Source organism: Cynoglossus semilaevis, chromosome 14 (genome assembly GCF_000523025.1).
Source record: "Cynoglossus semilaevis isolate Cse_v1.0 chromosome 14, Cse_v1.0, whole genome shotgun sequence".
Classification (NCBI taxonomy): domain Eukaryota; kingdom Metazoa; phylum Chordata; class Actinopteri; order Pleuronectiformes; family Cynoglossidae; genus Cynoglossus; species Cynoglossus semilaevis.
In genome coordinates, this window is record NC_024320.1 from 24,883,194 (window position 1) to 24,903,341 (window position 20,148).

General features: G+C 39.7%; 2 protein-coding genes across 13 annotated transcripts in view; one reads left to right on the forward strand and one right to left on the reverse strand.

Annotated features, from left to right (window-relative positions):
* Positions 1-6,599, forward strand: part of mapk10 (mitogen-activated protein kinase 10) — a 32,842-nt gene extending 26,243 nt beyond the window's left edge. For 5 of the 7 annotated variants that reach the window (XM_017038741.2, XM_017038738.2, XM_017038743.2 and 2 more), the window contains one exon: positions 810-6,599. The gene's annotated coding sequence lies outside the window, so the exon portion shown is untranslated. The remainder of the gene's footprint in view (positions 1-809) is intronic. The other 2 variants (XM_017038740.2, XM_017038739.2) reach the window with 1 other exon arrangement.
* A 312-nt stretch (positions 6,600-6,911) lies between these two features.
* Positions 6,912-20,148, reverse strand: part of arhgap24 (Rho GTPase activating protein 24) — a 63,033-nt gene continuing 49,796 nt past the window's right edge. For 4 of the 6 annotated variants that reach the window (XM_025061972.1, XM_017038855.2, XM_008326046.2 and 1 more), the window contains 7 exons: positions 14,784-14,906; positions 11,831-12,038; positions 10,552-10,684; positions 9,962-10,035; positions 9,411-9,532; positions 8,137-9,310; positions 6,912-7,580 (listed from right to left, as the gene is read on the reverse strand). In XM_025061972.1, the coding sequence (XP_024917740.1) occupies positions 7,316-7,580; positions 8,137-9,310; positions 9,411-9,532; positions 9,962-10,035; positions 10,552-10,684; positions 11,831-12,038; positions 14,784-14,906 (2,099 nt within the window). In that variant the 3' untranslated portion in view covers positions 6,912-7,315. Of the gene's footprint in view, positions 7,581-8,136; positions 9,311-9,410; positions 9,533-9,961; positions 10,036-10,551; positions 10,685-11,830; positions 12,039-14,783; positions 14,907-16,968; positions 16,988-17,010; positions 17,211-20,148 lie in introns of those variants that run through there. The other 2 variants (XM_008326047.3, XM_008326049.3) reach the window with 2 other exon arrangements.

Below are 20,148 nucleotides of genomic sequence, written 5' to 3' on the forward strand. Positions count from 1 at the left end.
GGTTCAAGGGTGTCAGATGGGTGGTTGATAGAACCTGACGGCTGATATGACCTGGATTACAGAGATTCTACAAAGACCATTGGATCCCACTGGACACAAACCTTAACACATTATTGTCTCACATGCAATTTTTGTGATTGTCCTGTCACACACACAAGTTTGTTGATATTCTTTGTATCAAGTATATTTTTATAATACCCTCTGTGTGAATTTAACAATCCCAATTTCCAGGAAAAGAGACTTAAAGATTGAGTTTTAACACAGACTGATTCCTGCAACACACTCCAAAAATGTTAGAGACCAAAGTCAGTTTGTACAAAGACAAAACATGAGACCACATTTTGTACTGCAAAACAAGGACTTAAGAATTTGCATGGACTTGAGTACAAAGACTTGTACTTGTACTCCTATGATTTGAGGATGATTTAGGCATAAACTTGGTGGCTTCGTTTATATAAAAACAAACTACAAAAGAAATTTAAGCTTTAACAGAATATAAAAAATTAAAAAAGTGACTAGTTAAAATAGACAAACTTTTTGCACGTTGATTTGTTTACTCCTGTGTCCTAACATTATTGGAGTGAGTCGTACAGGTACATTTTTCTGCACTTAACCTATATAATAAAGTACGTCGGTAAAACACTTCCAATAAATAAAGATGAAAGTAAATGTTAGTGTTCTTTTACCTTGTAACTGTCCTTGAGGTGGGACCTGCGCAGGCCGTGATGATGACTGTGGTTGTAGTAGTGCCAGTGTGTTGACCAGGACTCTTTTACGTTGTAACCTCCTGCTGCTGTTGATTCCCTTAGCACAGGTGCAGCCGTGAACAGCAGCGAGAGCCTCCCTCCCTCTTCTTCTATCAACGACATCTCCTCCATGTCCACCGACCAGACCCTGGCCTCAGACACTGACAGCAGCCTGGAGACCTCTGCAGGACCCCTGGGGTGTTGCAGGTGACTAGCCGCCTGCCTGCGCAACCCCATGTTCTTCCGACGGTGAAGAACCCAATCAAAATGACCAATTTAAAAAAAAGAAGAAAAAAAAAATTAAAAAGAACAAAAAAGAACGAGTAAATAATTACATGGAATTACATTTAAGCAAAAATATGGCTAATGAAATCTGACGTGATAAAAAGCCTCTCAAGCCTGTGCATTGTCATTAAAAAACAGCAATGGTATTTAAACTGAAGTAAATGAGCTGAGGTATATGTTAATGATTCTCTTGTTGCTTTGCATATATTACCCCAAATATCCTGTATATGGCATCCAAACTAAATGACCAAATGCTTGGAACAGCATCTTCTGCAAAGTGCATATTGGCTGGCTGCTGGTCTCCCCCAATCCCAATCCAAAAGCAGTTATGCTTCGATCATTGTGGCAAGGTGGGCTGCCATTGGCACATCACTACTGTACAATACCAACTCCATTCTCCTCCTCTCTCCTGCCCAGCCCTAATGTAACGACACTGCTGTGTTTTACACCCTGATTGGACCAGAGCAAAACCCCGCCCGATGTAACAGTAAGGTTGCCTGAGTTGTTTGTTTCCATGTGATTTCTCTGCAGGGATCTGTAGTTGCTCTCACTCCGAGCGACGCTACCCCCTTGTGGTTCTTGTAAATAATGTAATTCTGTATAGCTGAAGGGCACACAGAGTGGGACTGACGGCCAGTACGCTGGGAGTTTTCCTTTTTTTTTCTGTTGTTGTTGTTGTTGTTTTATTTTTAAATTTCCAAAAGCGCACCTTGCCACATGACTGCTTCCACCTCAGTTGCCCCTGCCTACTGCTCAAACCCTGCATGATACGATTTTAAACAATGCTAATCTCACTGTATGCTGAATAACGTCTGCATTGAGACTTTTGTTTATATATGATGTGAACTAACGCAAGTCCAGGCATGGGGTGGAGGGGTCTGGTGTGTGTGTGTGTGTGACAGAGAGAGAGAGAGGGAGAGAGACAGACAGACAGGCCATTAAGACATTAGAAAACGTCTGGGCTATTAGACATGGGATTTAAAGGGTCATTACGCGGAGAAAAAAAGGAACACATTATTGCAACTCTGCTCAGAGTTCACATGATTACCTTTAAGGATCCGGATGTGCGTGAAATGTCCCTTTTAATTCCTCACACTGGCGTACGTTCAGGGCCTCCACCACTCCTGCATGTCATCGTGTACCATTAACCCCTCACAGAAACAGGAGCTCAGTCTAACTCTGCGCTGTGGTCAAATCACAAGGAAGCTCCTCTGACTCCTAAAAAACCACATAACCACCTTTACATTTACAGTTACATTTTTAAATGATCCTGAGCGGCTGCAGCTGAGGAGTGTTAACCCTGTAGCGTTTACTTGTAAAAAGTCAACTGACAGTTTTTCCTAGCATAACATCAAAACATGTGATATGTCTCTGGTATGGAACAAATAAAAACGGGAACTGGACAGAAGTCACTTATTATCTTTTTTGACTTAGCTCAGATTTATTTATGTTGCTATTTCTTTTAAAAGAAAGACAAAAGCTGAATATGGCAAGTGCCTTTGGAATGGAACGCATGTCAGGAGCAAGGAGCTTTTTTTTAATGTTTTTTTTCCACGGCTTCTTTCTTTGTCTGCCTTAAAATGATGGTAGTCTGCACACATGGAGTAGCCCCCCCCCCAAAAAAACAAAAACAAAAAACAAACAAAAGTCCATATCTACTTATTCTAACCCCCGGGAACTAAAGGTGTTGGAATTGGAGAGAACATTTTAAAGGTTACATTTTGTTTTTGTCCCTTTAAAAAAACTAAACATGAATTTCATAATTTATTTTCACTACTCACTGCGCTTTAAATTATTTCATTTTTTTTTTTGAAAAGTGTAAATGAATCTGTACTGAAACCAACACCCTTGGTTAAATAGTTGTCATTTGTATGTTGTGTATTTATTTTAGTTAAACTGAAAACAATTTAAGTCTGTTTTATTGTTTTTAGCTGTTAATATTAGTATAAGTTTATTAGTATTATTTTATCCATTTTTATGGGGAGAAAACCACTGACATGGAGCAACAGCTTTAACAATTAGTTGTTAATTAAATTGCTAATGTAACTAATTAATTTCTTTTTTAAATTAAGCTGTACTGAGTTAGTCCGATAAGTTGTACTAGCTCTTAGTACTGAGTTATGTGCTACTGATTCTACACATTAAAGTAGACTTAAGAAGTCTTGGTTTGTGGACAACAAATTATAAATTACAGTTTAAGACAGACATTTGACTTTATCAACCATTTTCTGCTTCCTTTGATATTTAAGTGGAGTTGAAACCCATAAAAGTTTTCTAACTCTATTAGCTGGACACTTCCTGCTAATTGCTAACTAAACTGCTAGCAAAACTCTTTCTGATTTTATGTTATTTTAGTACACAGAAACGAGTATTTCTCTCTCTCATGTTTTCAACACCCTTTACAGTAATAATCAACCCATTTCTGACCAAATATGTCACCTTAAATCTGATAGTTCCATGACCAAAGTGTGTAGGCTACATGGTTAGCATTCGTTGAACAGATATGGTTTAGGACTTTCACACACTCACCTCACTCTTAATGGCTATGTTGTTAACACTCACTCTCTGCGTGTGACGTGGGCACAGTAAAACCAACACACACAGACACCTTCACTGTACTTCACACAGTGAAGAAGGAAACTGACGGCAGCGTCTCCAGGATAAGCTACGGCTAGCTTGGCTTTCTGTTCAGGGTCTGGCCAGGGCAGTCGTTCCAAACAGGGTGCAGCTTTGAAATCCTTTGTGTTTTGAAAATAAAATTAAAAAACAAAAAAAGAAAAAAATAGTGAGGGAGACGTCCTAGTGTTTGAGTCGACTCCTGCACCACAACCAACCACAATACTCTTGCCGTTTTTCTACAGGGTGTTTTAATCCATCCAGACCACACTCTGAGTTCTAGTCTCTTTGTCACTGAGTACTAAAAATTTTATTTATTTCATCAGGTTATTTTTTTCTGAATGTGAATCTTTTTTGTAACACATCCCTCTATACAATTCAGTTGTAATATAAACGGTGCTTTTGTTCCTGTAACGCATCCGAAGCTGACATGAATTTGACACAAAGCAGCTGAATGTAGAAACGAATGACTTCACAACTGCGCACACTATTGCTGCTCTGCTGCTCATCAGTGTGTGTGTGCGTGTGTGTGAGTGTTTGTGTGTGTGAGAGAGTGTGTGAGTAGGCGTGTGAAGGGAGTTTTAATTAACCAGCATTCAACTCAAACTCTGTAAAGGTTTTAATCTGAACCGGAACAGAGATCTGACATCAAGTGGACATCTGATGTCATTACATTTCTCCACAGATTTTCTTTTGGATATAGGGTCACGATTGATGTGAATGTCTATCAGTGCAGTTGTGTGTTTGCATTTAGACCATGTATGTATATTTATGTTCACTTCACAATAACTTTAGAGTTAGACACGTGTCACCTAGTAGCACTTCTGTTCCTAATGATTGTCACAAAATGAGTGAAATTGTACGAAATCAGATCAAATCCAAGTCATGTCGGGCCTTTCACTTGTAATATGACAATGATTGACAGTTAATATCACCAGTGTAGACGTCACCGAACATCTTGTACTCAGTGGTGCCAACATGGAAATCTTTGCATTAGGTATTTGTGATTTCGCCCCATCTCATCACAATTCACGTCTTTTACTTTAAAGTCTTACTGTAAATAACAACAATACAATAACGCAATAAACACTTTATTGCACTCAAGACAGAGAGGAAAAGCTAGTGCAAAGGTTGGGCGATGCTAACACACTCAAACGAGGGCAGAAATGTGGGATTTTACGGTGGGGAAACCCTGTAAAGCTCATCTGAATCAGGTGATGTTGTTCTTCAATTCTTAAACAATTCCTTCTCTTTTCTTTCTTTTACTCCGTGCTGTTTTGACGAATCATTCTTTTTGGACATTGTCAGGTTAAGAAAAAAAAGAAATAAAGAGAAAATTAAATTGTATCCGTTTCATGCTGATCTCAAAGCTTCAGGCTAACGTTTCAAATAAAGTCAAAACAAATGCAAAAGAAAAAAGAAAAAAAATACTGAAAGCTGTACCTGTAAACAACATTTTAAAGGAACTGTGTATGTAAAAATAGTATATGTATGTGATTGAAAATAAACGAAACCTTTGATCTTGGAGTATCTTGTTCTTTTGGTGACACTACATGTGGTAAAATGATAAGACTATTTTTCAAAGTATGAATTCACTAAATTACTATTAAAAGTGTTATGTAAATTGTTGACCTCAGTTAAACTAAAACTAGTTCATTACTTATTTATAGTTTTACTATATTACATCATTAAACTCATTCCTATTTTTTATATGCAGTTGCAGATCAGAATTGTCTGTTGGCATTTTTAGGATGCAAATACTGATGCTGCATAAAAGAAATAATGGTAAATAAAGTGGGACCCACAGGAAAACCTTCATTTAAATTGAACCATTTTCCAGTTATTTTGTGGATTAAGCTATCGTGTCCTGGAAATGTCCCTCCACCCCCTGAGTCTAAGTTCAAAGAATGAAGTGACACTTTGATCTGGTCTAAAGCCCCGTCCTTCTCCTGTGAAATGAGGAGCTTAGACTGAGGCCTCCTTTCTGTTCAGGCAATTTCTCTCACTTTGTGAACATTCTAGATGTTCTGCAATGACCAGGAACAGACATTTGTACCAGGAATGGCTGATACTTCAATCAAATACTCAAATACTAAATAAAAACGGGGCACATCCAGTACCTAGATAGACCATGAAGGCCTTTTACTACAACTGGTCGGCCGTATCTGACAACATTGTGTCATTTGTTTAATTGATAAATGAAAATAGTACTACATCTTTGAAGTGAAACTCTTTACCGGAAAGCAGGAGACAAGTTTTTGGTTGAATCTTTGGTGATTTAAAATGTGCCAATGGCATAAAAGCTCTGCTCACTTTCTGTTAATTTGGCTGTGTTTAATATGCACTTTTTATTTTTATTTTATTTGTAGTTTTTTTGATATGTTAGTTTGAGAACATTTTCATACAACACCCTGTGTGCCTTCTGTTGATGGGTGAATAAAACACATTTCTTAAAGTTCAACTTAAGAATATTGGTATTGGTACTAAGTTTAGGCAAGTATACAAATTTTAATACTCCTAGTTGTAAAAAAACGTATTAGGAAAACCATATTTTGCTCACATGGCTAATATTATGCTAAATAATAAACAAATGCTTACATTCTGCAGTGAAGCTACACAGTAGCTGCAGTTCCCAGGTTACTGTTCATTTTTCAGAAGCTCTGCTACAACAAACATCACTTTATCCTGAATTCACGCCAATGACCCAACGTGCGAGTCGCCATCGTGCAAATTTATTATTTTTTTTTACAAGATACACTGTTCTTCAGTCTGCTGCAATCCGTGCCACATCTACATCCACATGAGTAAAATCACAACACAGACCAACAATTAGTGTCGACAGTTATAAAATATTTACAGTACAGGCTCGTTGTTTTGGTCATAGGGTAAATACGACAGCACAGAAGCACAGGCACACGCACGCACAGTTACAGTGAGCTCCGTTTTTAAATCGTGACACACACAGACACACGACATTCAGTACCAACGTGTGACACTAAAACATTTAAGTGCAAGTAAATGTCTTAATATAAAATATCACATATTGATGAATTTGATTAAATATCAGTTTAACATTTAAAGTCGATTTTTCCTCTTTTTACATACAGGGGCTGCTGCATTGTTTTCCTCTATGTACAAACAATGTGACATAGAAACACAGAGAACATCCAGGTGCTTTTTTTGGTTATGTTTAAAAAAAAAAAAAAAAAAAAACAGAATTTAAATACTGAGAATTCCTGACGTGGTCTTCAGCTGTTGGTGTTTTTTTTTGTTTTGCTTTACAGAGACTTTTTAAATGCTCGTCCTTCCTTCTTGTCTGGCTTTTGGAGCTGCTTTATGATAACGTAGGTCACTTTTTCACCACAGACTGTGGAGCACCTTCAGGTAAAGACGTACCACGGTGAGCTTTTTTGGAGCAGGTCGAAGGAAAAACAAACAATTTAAATATTACTGTATTTACAGGTAAAGTCACCCTGACATCACTCCAGGTGATGCGTATACTAATACTCATAGTATACTTCTTAAATTAAAACTTCTCTAACGTGACTTCCGACCTTTGTCTTTATAAATGCAGGCCAAATCCCGTTTGAAGCCTGCATCGTTCACATTTCACATTCACATTCGTTTCTGGTCTTCCCTCCTCTTCGACCAACGTCCCCCATCATCCTTCACTGTATCCAGATGGCGTTGTTGCGATCCGACCGCCGTGGGTCGGCCGCTGTCGTTCCGCCGGTCGCGGTGAGGTCGCTGAACGTGGAGAAAAACTGTTCCATCTCTTTCTGAAGCATCTGATTTCGCCGCTCGGCGTCGTCCTTGGCGCGCTCGGCGTTGCGCAGCTTGATCTCTGCCATGGTGTATTTCTTCCTCTCCTGGTCCAGCTCCTCGTGGAGGTTCACCATTTCTGACTCCAGCTCAAGGTTGCGCTGCTCCAAGCTACAAAGCAGGATGATGTTGGGTTAGAAAAAAACAAAGGCAATCATAGACTAGATTTCACACAAGTACATAACATGTTAAACCAGGCATGGGCAAACTAAGGCCCGGGGGACGGATTTGGCCCGTTCAGTTTTTTTAATTTGGCCCGCCAAACCTTTCCAAATTATATAATTTGTTATATTATCATTATACTTCTTCCTTTTCCCTGCAAAGCTATGTTTCTGCAATAGATGGCGTAAAAAACAATAAAAGCATTTTAGCATTTTAGCCTTTATGCATGACTTTTACATGTAGGGGACCTGACCTGACCGGCCCTCCCGTTCAATTTTAGGGCAATTGTGGCCTGCACTAGGCAAGGCAGCAACTACCAGAAGAGGGCGCACGTGACCCCAATGGTTTTTATTTTGGCTAGTTAGTTTGGCTAAAAGTTCTTGGTGTACTATTCAACAACGACAAAGTGATACTGCAGTACACGTCAGATTCAACATTATCATGAACATGAAGTAAAAGTACTTTATTGTTATATTTCTAACAGGTTAAGAAACAGAAACCAAACCTTCTTATCCTGGCCTCGTACTCCGTCTTCTGCTTGTTCATCTCCTGTTTCAGACTTGCCACCAAGCTGTGCAGAGCGCTGTGGCTCCCGGGCCCGTTGGCAGCACTGAAACCTTCACTATTGTCACTGCTGCTGGTTCCTCGGCTGCTTCTCCCTGTGCCGACTCCGCCCGCTTCCTTGTTGCTACTTCGGCCCTCCACCTCCGCTCCAGCAGACTGAGGAGGTTCATTGTCCAGTGTTGGTCCATCCAAGTCCTCAAAGTGCCCTCCGTAGAAGTCCTGCTCTGGGCAGGTCGTGGTGGAGGAGCGACAGGAGGTGGAGTTGTCGGGAAGTGAGATTTCACATGAAGACGTGGACCACGTGGCGCTGTCTACGCTTTGTTTGTCCTCGCAGCTGTTGTTCAGACAGGCGTTCGTGATCTGGTTCTGCATCTGCAGGTTGTGTTGATTTAGGTGGACATTGTCATACGTGGACAGACGGTTCTGGTTGGTCGTTTGATCCCCGTTGGGGCAGTCCCTCGATTTGTTGTTCACCCGTAACGTGACGCAGCCGTTTTGTGCCCAGATGCCGTTGCGGCCGTTTAAACTCCCCGTGACCACATCGGTGCCTGAGATTCCCATACGGACAACTCCGTTCCCTCCGCTGCCAATTCCTGTGGTGACGCCACTGGTGCCCATTTTCGTTCCGGAGCCTTTCAGAGCCCCACTGCGCCGAATCGGTAAGCTTCCTCCTCCACTCAGAGCCTGCATCTTGTCCTGAATGGGGTCGGAGGAGGGCGAGGAGCTGAACGAGCCGTTTGTAACAATTCCACTGCCTTTACTGAAGGCGGGGTTCTTTTTAACAGTCAGTGGTGGGCTGCGGGTAATGTCAAAACGTCCCATGACGCCATTCAGTGGGCTGGACGAGCGCGGGGAGCCGGTGTTGTCTACGTGCTGGCATCGAGAGGGAGACTCGGGGTTGTCCCACACACACTGCCGGACCACCTGTGTGTTGTTGTTCTCGGCGTTCTGCGACACCGTTTTGAGGGTGGAGGTAGTTGCAGCGGTTTGTCGCCGTGTTGGTTCGATGTTGTTGTTGACCAGCTCGAGGGCCGTGGGGGTGTCTTCGTTACAAGGGAACAACACATCATGGTGGTCGATCAAGATGGCCATGAGCTGCTGGACTAAAACTGTACCTGAAAAATCACATCAATGGTTTTTGTTAAAGAAAATGATCACGACTGAAATCAAATGATCTGTGAAAAGGTAACATGGACAACAAAAACGTGACCGGACCTTCCATTATGGCTACTGGATCCTCAATCTTTGGCCTTAAGATATTTGGCCCAAACACAGTGGCCAAGTTCTGAACACTCATTTTGTTCACTCCGGAATATGACTGCACTTCATCTAGAAACCTGGAAAAAAGGATTTTTTTTAGCATTATAATAATTTGTACTGTGTACAATTCACCACATAAATAATTTTTTTTAGCATTATAAGAATTTGTACTGTGTACAATTCACCACATACTCTGTTTTTGTTTTTGTAATTTTTGTAAAAAGATAGTTCTAATTGAGCGGTTATGAAAAACAAAAGTCAAACAATTACAAAAACAACCTGTAACTTCACGGATTTAACTGTTCTCAAAATATCATTACCAGTCCTACGCAACATAAACTGGTTTATTTTTAAACACTTTGAGTTTAAAAGTTTAAAGCAATTATAACAAATATTCAAAATCTGACTCGTATTTGTACGTGTCGTGTATTTTGAATTCAAAGCTAATAGCTAAACTAAGAGTAGAATTGTTTTTTTCTAAGACTCTTTCATTGAATAATCCATACCTGCAGATGTACTTGAGCAGGTTGTAGTTGACTGGAGGTAGACTTTCCAAGAGTCTTCTCAACTCCTTTAAACCCTGAGGATGATGTTGGCACATTTTAGGTGACGACGTCAACAGTTGAACAAACTCATTCAAATTCATATCAGAAAGACAAACATATGTATAATTGTATTAAAAATAAATAGCTAATTTATTTCTACATCTAAACATCAACATCTACATACAGTACATCTGAAATCTTTTAATAATTAAAAAAAAAACAATTGAAAATAGATTTGAGCGCAAATTATTTTTGACATCTGGTCAAGGGCCAAATATAACCCATTCGCTGGCTAGAAGTGGCCCCCCGGGCCAGGAGTTTGGGACCACTGCATTAAACCGTTAAATAATCCTACATTACATATTGTGGAGCAGAATGCTGAGAAGCACAAGAAAACACATGTCAAACTGTGACTGTCCAGCTTTCTTTTTTTTTTTTTTTGGAATTCATTTTGGCTTACTTACAGTGTAAATAAAACATGAACCTCAACTGAGGAGCGTGTGAAAGTGACGCAGGTATAACTTACAGTACTTTAACACCACATTTCTCACCATTTCATCATCTTTGCCCAGGATCTTGGCAGTAGCCAGGAAGTCGTCGTACTTGTGAAAGGGGACGACGGGCTCAGGTAGCTCTCTGAGATAGAGCTTCAGGAGAGAAGCCACTGTGTGCACATCTGTGTTACTGCAGAGAGACGGGGGGTGGTGGGGGGGGGAGGGTTAATGTAAACAGCTATGAAACGACATGAGCTGTAAATCACGTCAGCTGCTGCGTCAGCACGAATCACATGCAAAGTATCCAGAGTCTGAGAAAGACTAACGACCCGAGCCGTGGTGGCAGGTTGGGCAGGTGTAGGCGCGCAGAGTAAAAATAATCTGATGGTGTAGCTGTAGCTGTAGCTGTAGCTGCTGCGACGTGACATTTACACTCTGGTGAAGCACAGGTTTGCACTTGTGCAGCTGACATGATGGTGGAACTTCCGGAAGTCGTTCTGTATCCAGTGTTTCTAAACACACCGGCGGTGATTTACAGCTGCGATCTTGACAGTTCCATCTACAGGGTTGTATTTATGGCCACCCAATCAGATGAAGGAGTGGCTAAGGGCGTAGAGGTGGGTGGAGGAGCAGGGCAGAGGAGGCTGCTGAGGCCATATGTTCATTTACTCCTGCATTTCAGTGTCATCTTGAGTGATGGATGATTGTTGATGTAGCGGAAAGCAGCTGTTCAGGTGTCAGTACAGCCACCAGGGGGTGAGAGATTATAATCTGCGTATCGATGATAAAATTTCTTTAACTTTAATAATAATAATAATAATAATAATAATAATACTTTAGGACACAGTTCCAAGTGTCGTTACATTGCAGTAATTGAACTTTTTTGTCATTACTTTTTCCCAGGACAATAAGGGCATCGCTTGATCAAACACCTTCACAGTCAGATGTAGATTTTAAGATGTTATATTACATTACGAAGCAAAATACATTTTTCAAAGAGAATCACTTAAAGAATAAAAGTTTTAGTTTAAGCGTGAAATTAATTCCACGTCTACAGTTACTAGAGCTAAGTAATTGTGATTAGTCAATAATCAATAATTAAATACACTCACACATACACAGTGTATTCCTGCTAGATGTTGCCCTCAGTTTTACTGTTATTTTTATTTATTTAACAGGGAATAATCAAATTGAAAATGAAAAACTCTTCTGCATAAAAAAAGAGTTTAAAATTACAGATGAAGAAAAATGTTACAGCAAGTACTCTAATTTATTTACGTTAAGTAATTTAAGTACTCAATGACATGTACTCTGTTACTTGAGTTTGTTTCCTCACCAGTCAAATGAAGGCTTTTCTCCGCAGTCAAAGGCGTCCTGCAGCTCTTTGACCAGGTTGGCCTGTCCAGGCAGTCGGAACAGACCCTCCTCCTGAAGACCCCACTGCCGGATAAAATCCACACACTGCTCTACCAACATTGGAGCGAGCTTGTTCCCGTAGCGGCGTTCATATCGCACCGTCTCTTCCAACTTCTGGCCAAAGATCCCTGAATTAAAACAAAAAACAAATTGACAAAGTGTCACAAGAGGAATGAATAAGAAACAAAAACCAAGACTTGTTTTGGTATTCAGTCCACGTTTCCAATCTTTTATAATGTGGGAACAGGTAGTGTTGCTACTGTTTGTATTTCCCTCCCAGTCAGAAGAAAAAACAAACCACCTACAGCGAGGTCGACCAAACAGTCCTGGTAATAAAATATGTATCAGCGCTGCTCTGAGCTTCACTCAGGCGATCAAATCTCCGACTTCCTGTTGAACACTTCTCGCCTTTTGTCTCAGGCAGCTGCTGTGGACAAAATTTCCATCTGCGGCCGTCTCATGTGGACGGACGCAACAGAGGAGGGGGATTAGGGCAGCCTTCCTGAGAGATTTAGATCTGCATACTTTTCCGGTCTGCAGATACAGACACTGGCTACTCACACATGCCCACACGTGGTACGACCGGGCGCCGCGAGGTGACGGGTTTCACCCCAGCTCACCGGGACCCCTGTGCTCCTGACGGCATTTGGCAGCGAATAAAATGGCTTGAAATCATAAAATCCTTTATAATTAACTACTGATAATAATAATAATAAAAACACATTCACAGACAAGAGTGCAGCTTCATCACAAAGTCATTTTTTTAAACTCACCCCTCTTGAAACTTGCAAGTTTCCGAAGGAACCTCCTATTAATAAGCTTGTGATAAGATAACATACCAGAGGTGCAGATTGTAAAACGCCTGCATTGTAGCATTTTCCATGAAGCATGTGATGTTTCTGCTTCTTTGGCAAAAAACTAAACATAAACTATCAGCATCCGTTTCTAAAGCAGCCCAGTCGAAATGCTGCTTTCATCTATGAGAAAGTTTTCCTTCATTAAAAAGAAAAAAAAAGGCAGATCAGACGTCTTCTTTTTTTTTTCTCCTCTTTGGGAATATTTTCTACTTCAGTCTGTACAGCTACGCAAAAACACTAAACGGACAGACAAATCCTGGCACGGTCAGTGTGGGTCGGCAAGTAGATAAATCAGGTTCCCACGGAAAAACAAACGATAAATATCCACACAGATGCAGCAACAAACGGCCAAGACGGAGTGAGAAGAAGGAGGACCGAATGAAAACCAGGTCATTCCTCCTCCAGACGCTCTGGTCATGAGTTTAGGAATGTTTTTCCAGGTCACATGTGTGAACCATATTATGAACTGTTTTTTTTTTTTTTTTAATGTCTGTTTGCTTCACTGGTCTGAACCAGGTGTTTCAACAACAAAGACAAGGAGAAGGGAAGAAAAAAAGAGTCACTTCCAGCTGCTGAGGAAGTTCCTTCAAAATGCAGCGTACACTTCATACACATGCACGCTTGTTTAAATAGATTTAAACACACAGTGGAGGGCAAGAGTCTAGACATAACAAAGACTATTTTCTTCTCTTCCCGAACTTCACATCATTGATACATACCTTACTAATTTGTTTAAATATATAAAATATAATATATTTTCTTTCCCTTTAGCCTTCCTTCCATCCTCCTTTCCTTCCTTTCTTCCTTCCTTCTTCTAAAAAGCAGTTGTTAACGACCTAGAATAACAGTTGCCCATGTTGTTTCTAATAGATGCCAATATTTACTGTATCCATATTTTAACATGTCTTAGAACAGGGGTGCCAAATACGTGGATCGGGATCTACAAGTAGATCATATATATATATATATATATATATATATATATATATATATATATATATATATATATATATATATATATATATATATATATACACACACATACATACATATATAGACTTAAAATCACACCCATATATGTATAAATATATAAAATATATTTTCAAAATATATTTTTTATATATATAATATAAAGAATCATATTTCTAAAGACTAAAATACAGCAGCAACAACATACGTACTGTAGCTTCAACAAATTCGGCGAGTTATTACCATGACATAAATCTCCCAAAATCCAGATGGAGAAGCCACAGCTGCACATTTCTCAAACTTCGCACTGAAACAAGTTCATAGAATTTTTTTTCTGCTCTGCTTCATGACCAAAACACCGGGGTATCGAGCTCCCTCTGGGAGATTCTCCTGCCCTCGTCATTCTCTCAACACTCTCACAGGCACAGATCAGTCATTGAGACTTGGACAGTCTCTGCTGCAACTGCAAAAATGTGAAAGGCCAGTGTGTGATGGTTTTTCTGTGTGTGTCTGTGAAAGAGAGAGAGGGGAAGAGAGGGAGGGAGAGAGAGAGAGAGAGAGTCGGGGCCAGCGTTCTGGTGGCATCTTTGACAAATGGCTCGTCCTTTTGAAAAGCAGTCAACTGTAATAGACATCAAACTCCCAGAGCTGGAAAAAAGAGGGGCCAGCTCAGCTACATCCATTCACTGTGTCACTGGGAGCTGTCTGAATTACAAGTGCTGCACTTTCACCCCACTCTCACAGTGTCAGCCAGTACAGTCAGAAACAACAAACAAAACTACAGCGCTACAGTGGATACTCGGCGATCCACAGGTAGATACCAAGAAAATTAAAAAATAAAAAATAAAAAGATAAATTATGCAAACAAGCTCTATGATTACATCATATGACCATGGGTTTTTGAAGTTCCCACTAAAAAGGCTGGAGAAAAACTGCTACAAAAGCAGTATTTCTGATACACTTCACATCCAACATTCTTGGCCAGTGGTCTTTTTTGGGCAGTTGATAAAAAAAAAAAACACTAACACTGATATTTTTCACACTGACCTCCACCAAACGGTGCCCATATGACCCTTCGAATAGTCTTCACCCAATCCTCCATGTCATTCTGGGTGCTGGCCATAAGAAGGTAGGTCTCATGATTGGCTGTCATCCGCTCTCTGTCTCCCCCTGGACACAAAAAAGAAAAAAAAATCAATAACATCTTAAAGTTTTCATTTTCAATATCACTTGTTAAAATTTCTATATTTTCTGCAAACTTTTTCATTTTCCAAGTTAACATGTTGATGTTCTGCAGCTAGTTCTTTGTTGTTGACACAAGTTGTTTGCATAGTTCTTATAAATGAAGGATTCTGTTTATTTGGTCATAATATGCCCGGGGATTATTTTAAAAAAAGAAAAGTGATAAAATCGTAAAAAACAAAACAAAACAAATCATATTGTATTGTGAGTTGATTGTATCATTACAATCCTAGTGATTGTAGCACTTAAAGTCATTTATTATTTAGAGAACACCTTCGATCGCTTTGGTTCTCCGATCTGTCTTTTCGTGGCTAAATTAAATGCAAATGTAACAGGAATGATTTGAATGGATGATTTACATTTTCAGTCCTCAATGCGAGTGTGTATTTGTGCGTTTCTGAGAGCAGGACACACATCTACAGCGGTTGCCAAACTTTGACAGTAGGATTGATGCTCCCTATCGGCCCCACTGAGATCTGATTAGCAGATAGCAGATGCCAATGTTTGTCCAGCACTGCCATCCACTGAGAGCTGCCATGACAAACACTGACCACACTGTACAAACTAACAAAGTGATTATAATAAACCCAAAGAAAACCACCAACACACAGATCTAATCACAGCAATGACGTTTTAAATCAGGGCTAATACGGAATATTAGATGACGTATCTTTATTTAATCAAAAGTGAGCGCTGCACAGTTTTAGCTTCCTGTTCCTGTTTCCTTTTCAGCCCCGCCCACACCCTATATTTAGGACCTGGGCATGAAGGCCTTTATATTTTCAGCACGATCTGTTTGGGAAGGTCTGCAGACTCAACTGAAAGTCCTGAACCTCACACAGGTCACTGAGTTCAGACAGAACCAAACCAATGTTTACTGGGTCTATACCATGCTGAAATACACCGTATGATGTTCCTTCATGCATTTAAACTACCAAGCACTTTGACATGTGTCTAAATGTTTCCCTTGGGTCTGGTTTTCATGTTTTTGTATTATTATATTTTTGTTGTTTGTGGCTGTTTTGTGAATAGTTTTGCCTGAATATCTCCAAAGAAGTCACACAAAATGGTATTTACCAAATATCCTTAAGAAAACAAGTATTAGCTGTCCTATCAGGACTAAACAGCAGTTGTATATACCGTTTGGATTAAAACAGTGCATTTTAATATTGGGTCTCAGGTGCAGTGACACTTAAAAGGAGAGAATGTTTTGTGATTTTTAAGCATGCACAGTCCACTTAGGTATTTTGGGGCAATATGTGAAATACATCCAGCCATTATGGCAGTACAGCAACATCCAATAATTAGTCACAGCCTTTATCAACCTTCCATCACAGCTTTGTTAATTACATCTCAGGTGGATGAGAGGACTTCACATACTGTAGACACAATGCATTCCTAAGCCCCTTACCCTGGCCATTCCAAAATATACACACAACCTTAATCCTTATCCTCAAAACTCCTAACTCTAATCCTAACTCCAAACTAAATCTTGATCCTTAAATACCCACTTAGTCAGTGAGGACCTGTAAAATGTCCCCACAAACACAAAGTGTCCCCATATCAACTGCATTTTCCCAAACATGTGTCCCCACATGTACAGCTATACAAGGAAAACACACCAAATACACATTCTCCCAGATGTTGTTAGAACACTGCAGTTACGTCCATCCATTTATAGAACCCACCCAGACCCTTTAAAATAACATCACATTCACTCAGACACTTAGTTAAGCCGAAGGTTCCCGCCTTACTTTTTTTTCAGTTGGGAGATTTAATTTAAGACAAGGTCCTAAAAGGCCAACAAAATAAAAACAAACAAAAACAGAGCGTCTACAGCCGTGAAGTCGCGGCGTTCGTTTCCCTGCTATGTCATTAACAGCTACCAACACCCGGGAGTCCGACGTTTATTAGCGGACAACAGAAGCACAAACAAGAAGCAGCTTCACAAACACGATGACATGACCTGGCGCCACACCGACAGTCTCACAGACACTGATGAAATTAACAACGTCTCAAACCGTGCACTAACCGGCGACTGACTGCAGCTTCCACTCGCACACGTGAGTCAATCACCAGCCGTTGTGGGGGGGAAAAAACTCCGCTCCAGCAAACTGGTCTTTACGCGTAGACTGTTGACGTAAATATCCTCGTTGAAACAAACTCCACACGTCAGTTAAATCGATGAAATTAAGGATTTAAATGGGAGAGGAAGCGGCCATCGAAGCTCCGTGTGTCCAGTGTCAAAGAGACGGTAAGAAACGGACAGTGGCGCTCGTAGCTTTTTCAGGGGGCCGCCCTCTTTCCGAATAAGCTTCACTAATCAAGTTTGAACGGAGATAAAATAAATATTATTTTTGTCTTTCCTTCCTTTAAATATTCCTTAAAGATAAATCCACACACAGAAGACAAGGACAAAACAGAGAAAGGATAAATTGCACAATAAATTACCAGTGAAAAACCAACGAGCAGGGATGGAACTTTACCAACTCCATAAATCACATTAGAATTGTTGCACAGCAGTTAACAGATGTGCATACAAATTGTGTGCTACTGATATTTTAAAATCAGAACCCAAAATACTTTCTACTAATATTAATACCTGGGGAGATAATTAATATAATAAAAGAGAAATGTTTTAAAAGTTAAAAAACAGAGAATATACTTATTACACCAAGTATATACAACACTGAGTGTAAAATGTGTGTGTTTTCGAAGGTCTATATACAACACTAAGTGTAAAATGTGTGTGTTTTCGAAGGTCTACTGTGCAAAGTGTTATGTTTATAGTATTGTATTGTAGTATGCAATATTGGCGAGTGCACTATTGACCATATTTAGTTAGTGTCGACCATAGTGATTGGCTGAGGGAAAAAAGATTTCCCTTTGGCAAATTAAGGGCTTAAAGTGCCTCCACTCAAGTTTTCTTGAGTCTTGTGGTGCTTGCAAACATCGTCCTTAAGCATCTACTTGAGGGCAGTGGAAGAAAAAACAGAATATATTCCTGATTTCCCCGACATTGTTTCCTGCCCTTTTTACTCTGTAAACAGTACAAAACCTGGATGCAGGGCACACTAACGGTCCTCTCTGCTGTTCTAAATGTCCCATTGTGGTTGATTTGCAAAGGAAAGACTAAATTACGGCGGTGTATGAAAGGACGAGTGGCTCCTGTGGGAGACTGAACTTCCCTTACAGATGCAGGAAGTATATCCTCCACTGGACCTTTTGAATATTCTTACACGTTCCCTCAAACCAAAGTACCCCACATGTACCCCTGCAGTAGATGGAGGGACTCCTGGGATGTATGCAAGATATACAAAAATTAAAATATCACCAAATAAAATGTTTTTAAAAATTATAGTTCATAAATATTTTAATAAAATATGAGTAAAAGTTTAGAAACTCAATCATTTTGTATTCAGTATGCTTCTCAGGTTCACTCCGTCAATCACTGGCAACTTAAACCACCATGAAACATGTTTTTGCAGTTACCAAAAATGAGTCAGACAGTGATGACACACTGCTGCATTTTAAAATAAAACTTCTGGTTTTTGGAGTACTTGGACAAAAAAGTACAAAATATTTCACAGGGGTTTCATCACTGAAAAAAGGATAAGAACCACGGGTGTAAAATATTAATCAGGTTTATATATCAGACCTTACTGTACTGGCTTAAACATACCAGCACACATATTTACATTTTGTTCTTATTATTAATTCAACAAAATCTTGTTAAAATACCAATTTTTTGTATGAAGTAAAAAGAGAGGATTTAGCATTTGCCAGCTATAGTCCAAAAGTTGCTATGGCAGCACTCAGACTGACCTTCTTTTGTTCATTCAGACTTAACCCTGGAGCGTTGGTGGATGTTTTGTCAGTGAAGAGGAATAAACTGAAGCGATGAAATTTGCTATGACTCTCTAAATGTGAGGTGTAAATACTGTTTGATCGGTTCACAAATACAGTACACGAAATAGTTTGTCTTGAGAGACAAACTATTTGATTGTAAAGCTGGCTACTCTATACTACAACAATCAAACCTTTAGATACTAATACTATTGTATTGTTCTCCACTGAAAGCATTTACATTAATGTTGAAGGAATAAAAACTAGCTATGGATGAACGAACCCCCCCAAAACAGGGCGGCAAAACAAATAATAATAATGGTTTTTTTCTTAGGCCAAACAAGGGAGGGACAAATTCTTTGGTACTGATTCTTGAGAGAGCTATTTTCTCTTGGAATTAGAAATGTGTTTGTCTAAACTGTGATAGTTTGGATATCCACTGGCTTTGTTGTTCTTATTGGAGCAAACAATAATTAGATGCAGAAAGCTATTTTTAGGTGCATCACGGTTAACAGTCCTTTTGTTCTCTGACAACATGCACGTCAAGACAGTAGAAGGTTTTACTCCATATTAGGTTTTTCTGTCCCTAATTGTAGCTTTTCTAGTCATTATGAGCTGAGAAAGAAAGACAAAAAAAGATAAAACACTGAGCTCAGGTAACATTTTGTCACCAGTGGGCCGTTTCCCCCATGTCCATCCATTACGAAGTAACTGCAGGGCGTCTTTTGACAGGTTCTTTACAAGATGTGGTTAAGCTGCTTTCAAGTATTCTCCACCTCCCCATTCTGAGACTTCTAACGTCTGTGAGTCGCACTGTTTCTCAAAAGAACCCTTCAATCATCACCTCTAAAACTGAAACCAATCCTAGCAGCAATTCAGTGGCAGAGACAAATGAGGATTCTGACTCTACCAGTGAAAACAACTGTGGCAACTTTTTGCAATTCCCTGATTTCCCACTTTGCTTCAACACTTTGCTCCAAGGTACAAACTCAGAATCCAGATATCTTGTTCTGAGTTCCTACAAAGGTTTTCTAAGATATATCGGTATGGGACTACATATTAAAATGTCACCCATGAAAATAGAAATTCTGTACTGCAGGTACTGAGTTACTGTTAGTCAAATTCCAAGGAGATACAGGCCATATTTACATCACTCTACAACATAAAATAAAGGGAACAGGGAATATCAACAACACACCTCGTTTTACCAGACTCTGTGTGTGTGTGTGAGCGAGCATGTGGTAATTACCATCTGACTTGTGTTGAGTACAAACAGCCACAACTGTTAATTCCAGTTGTGGGCATTGGCTTTTAATAAGTGACC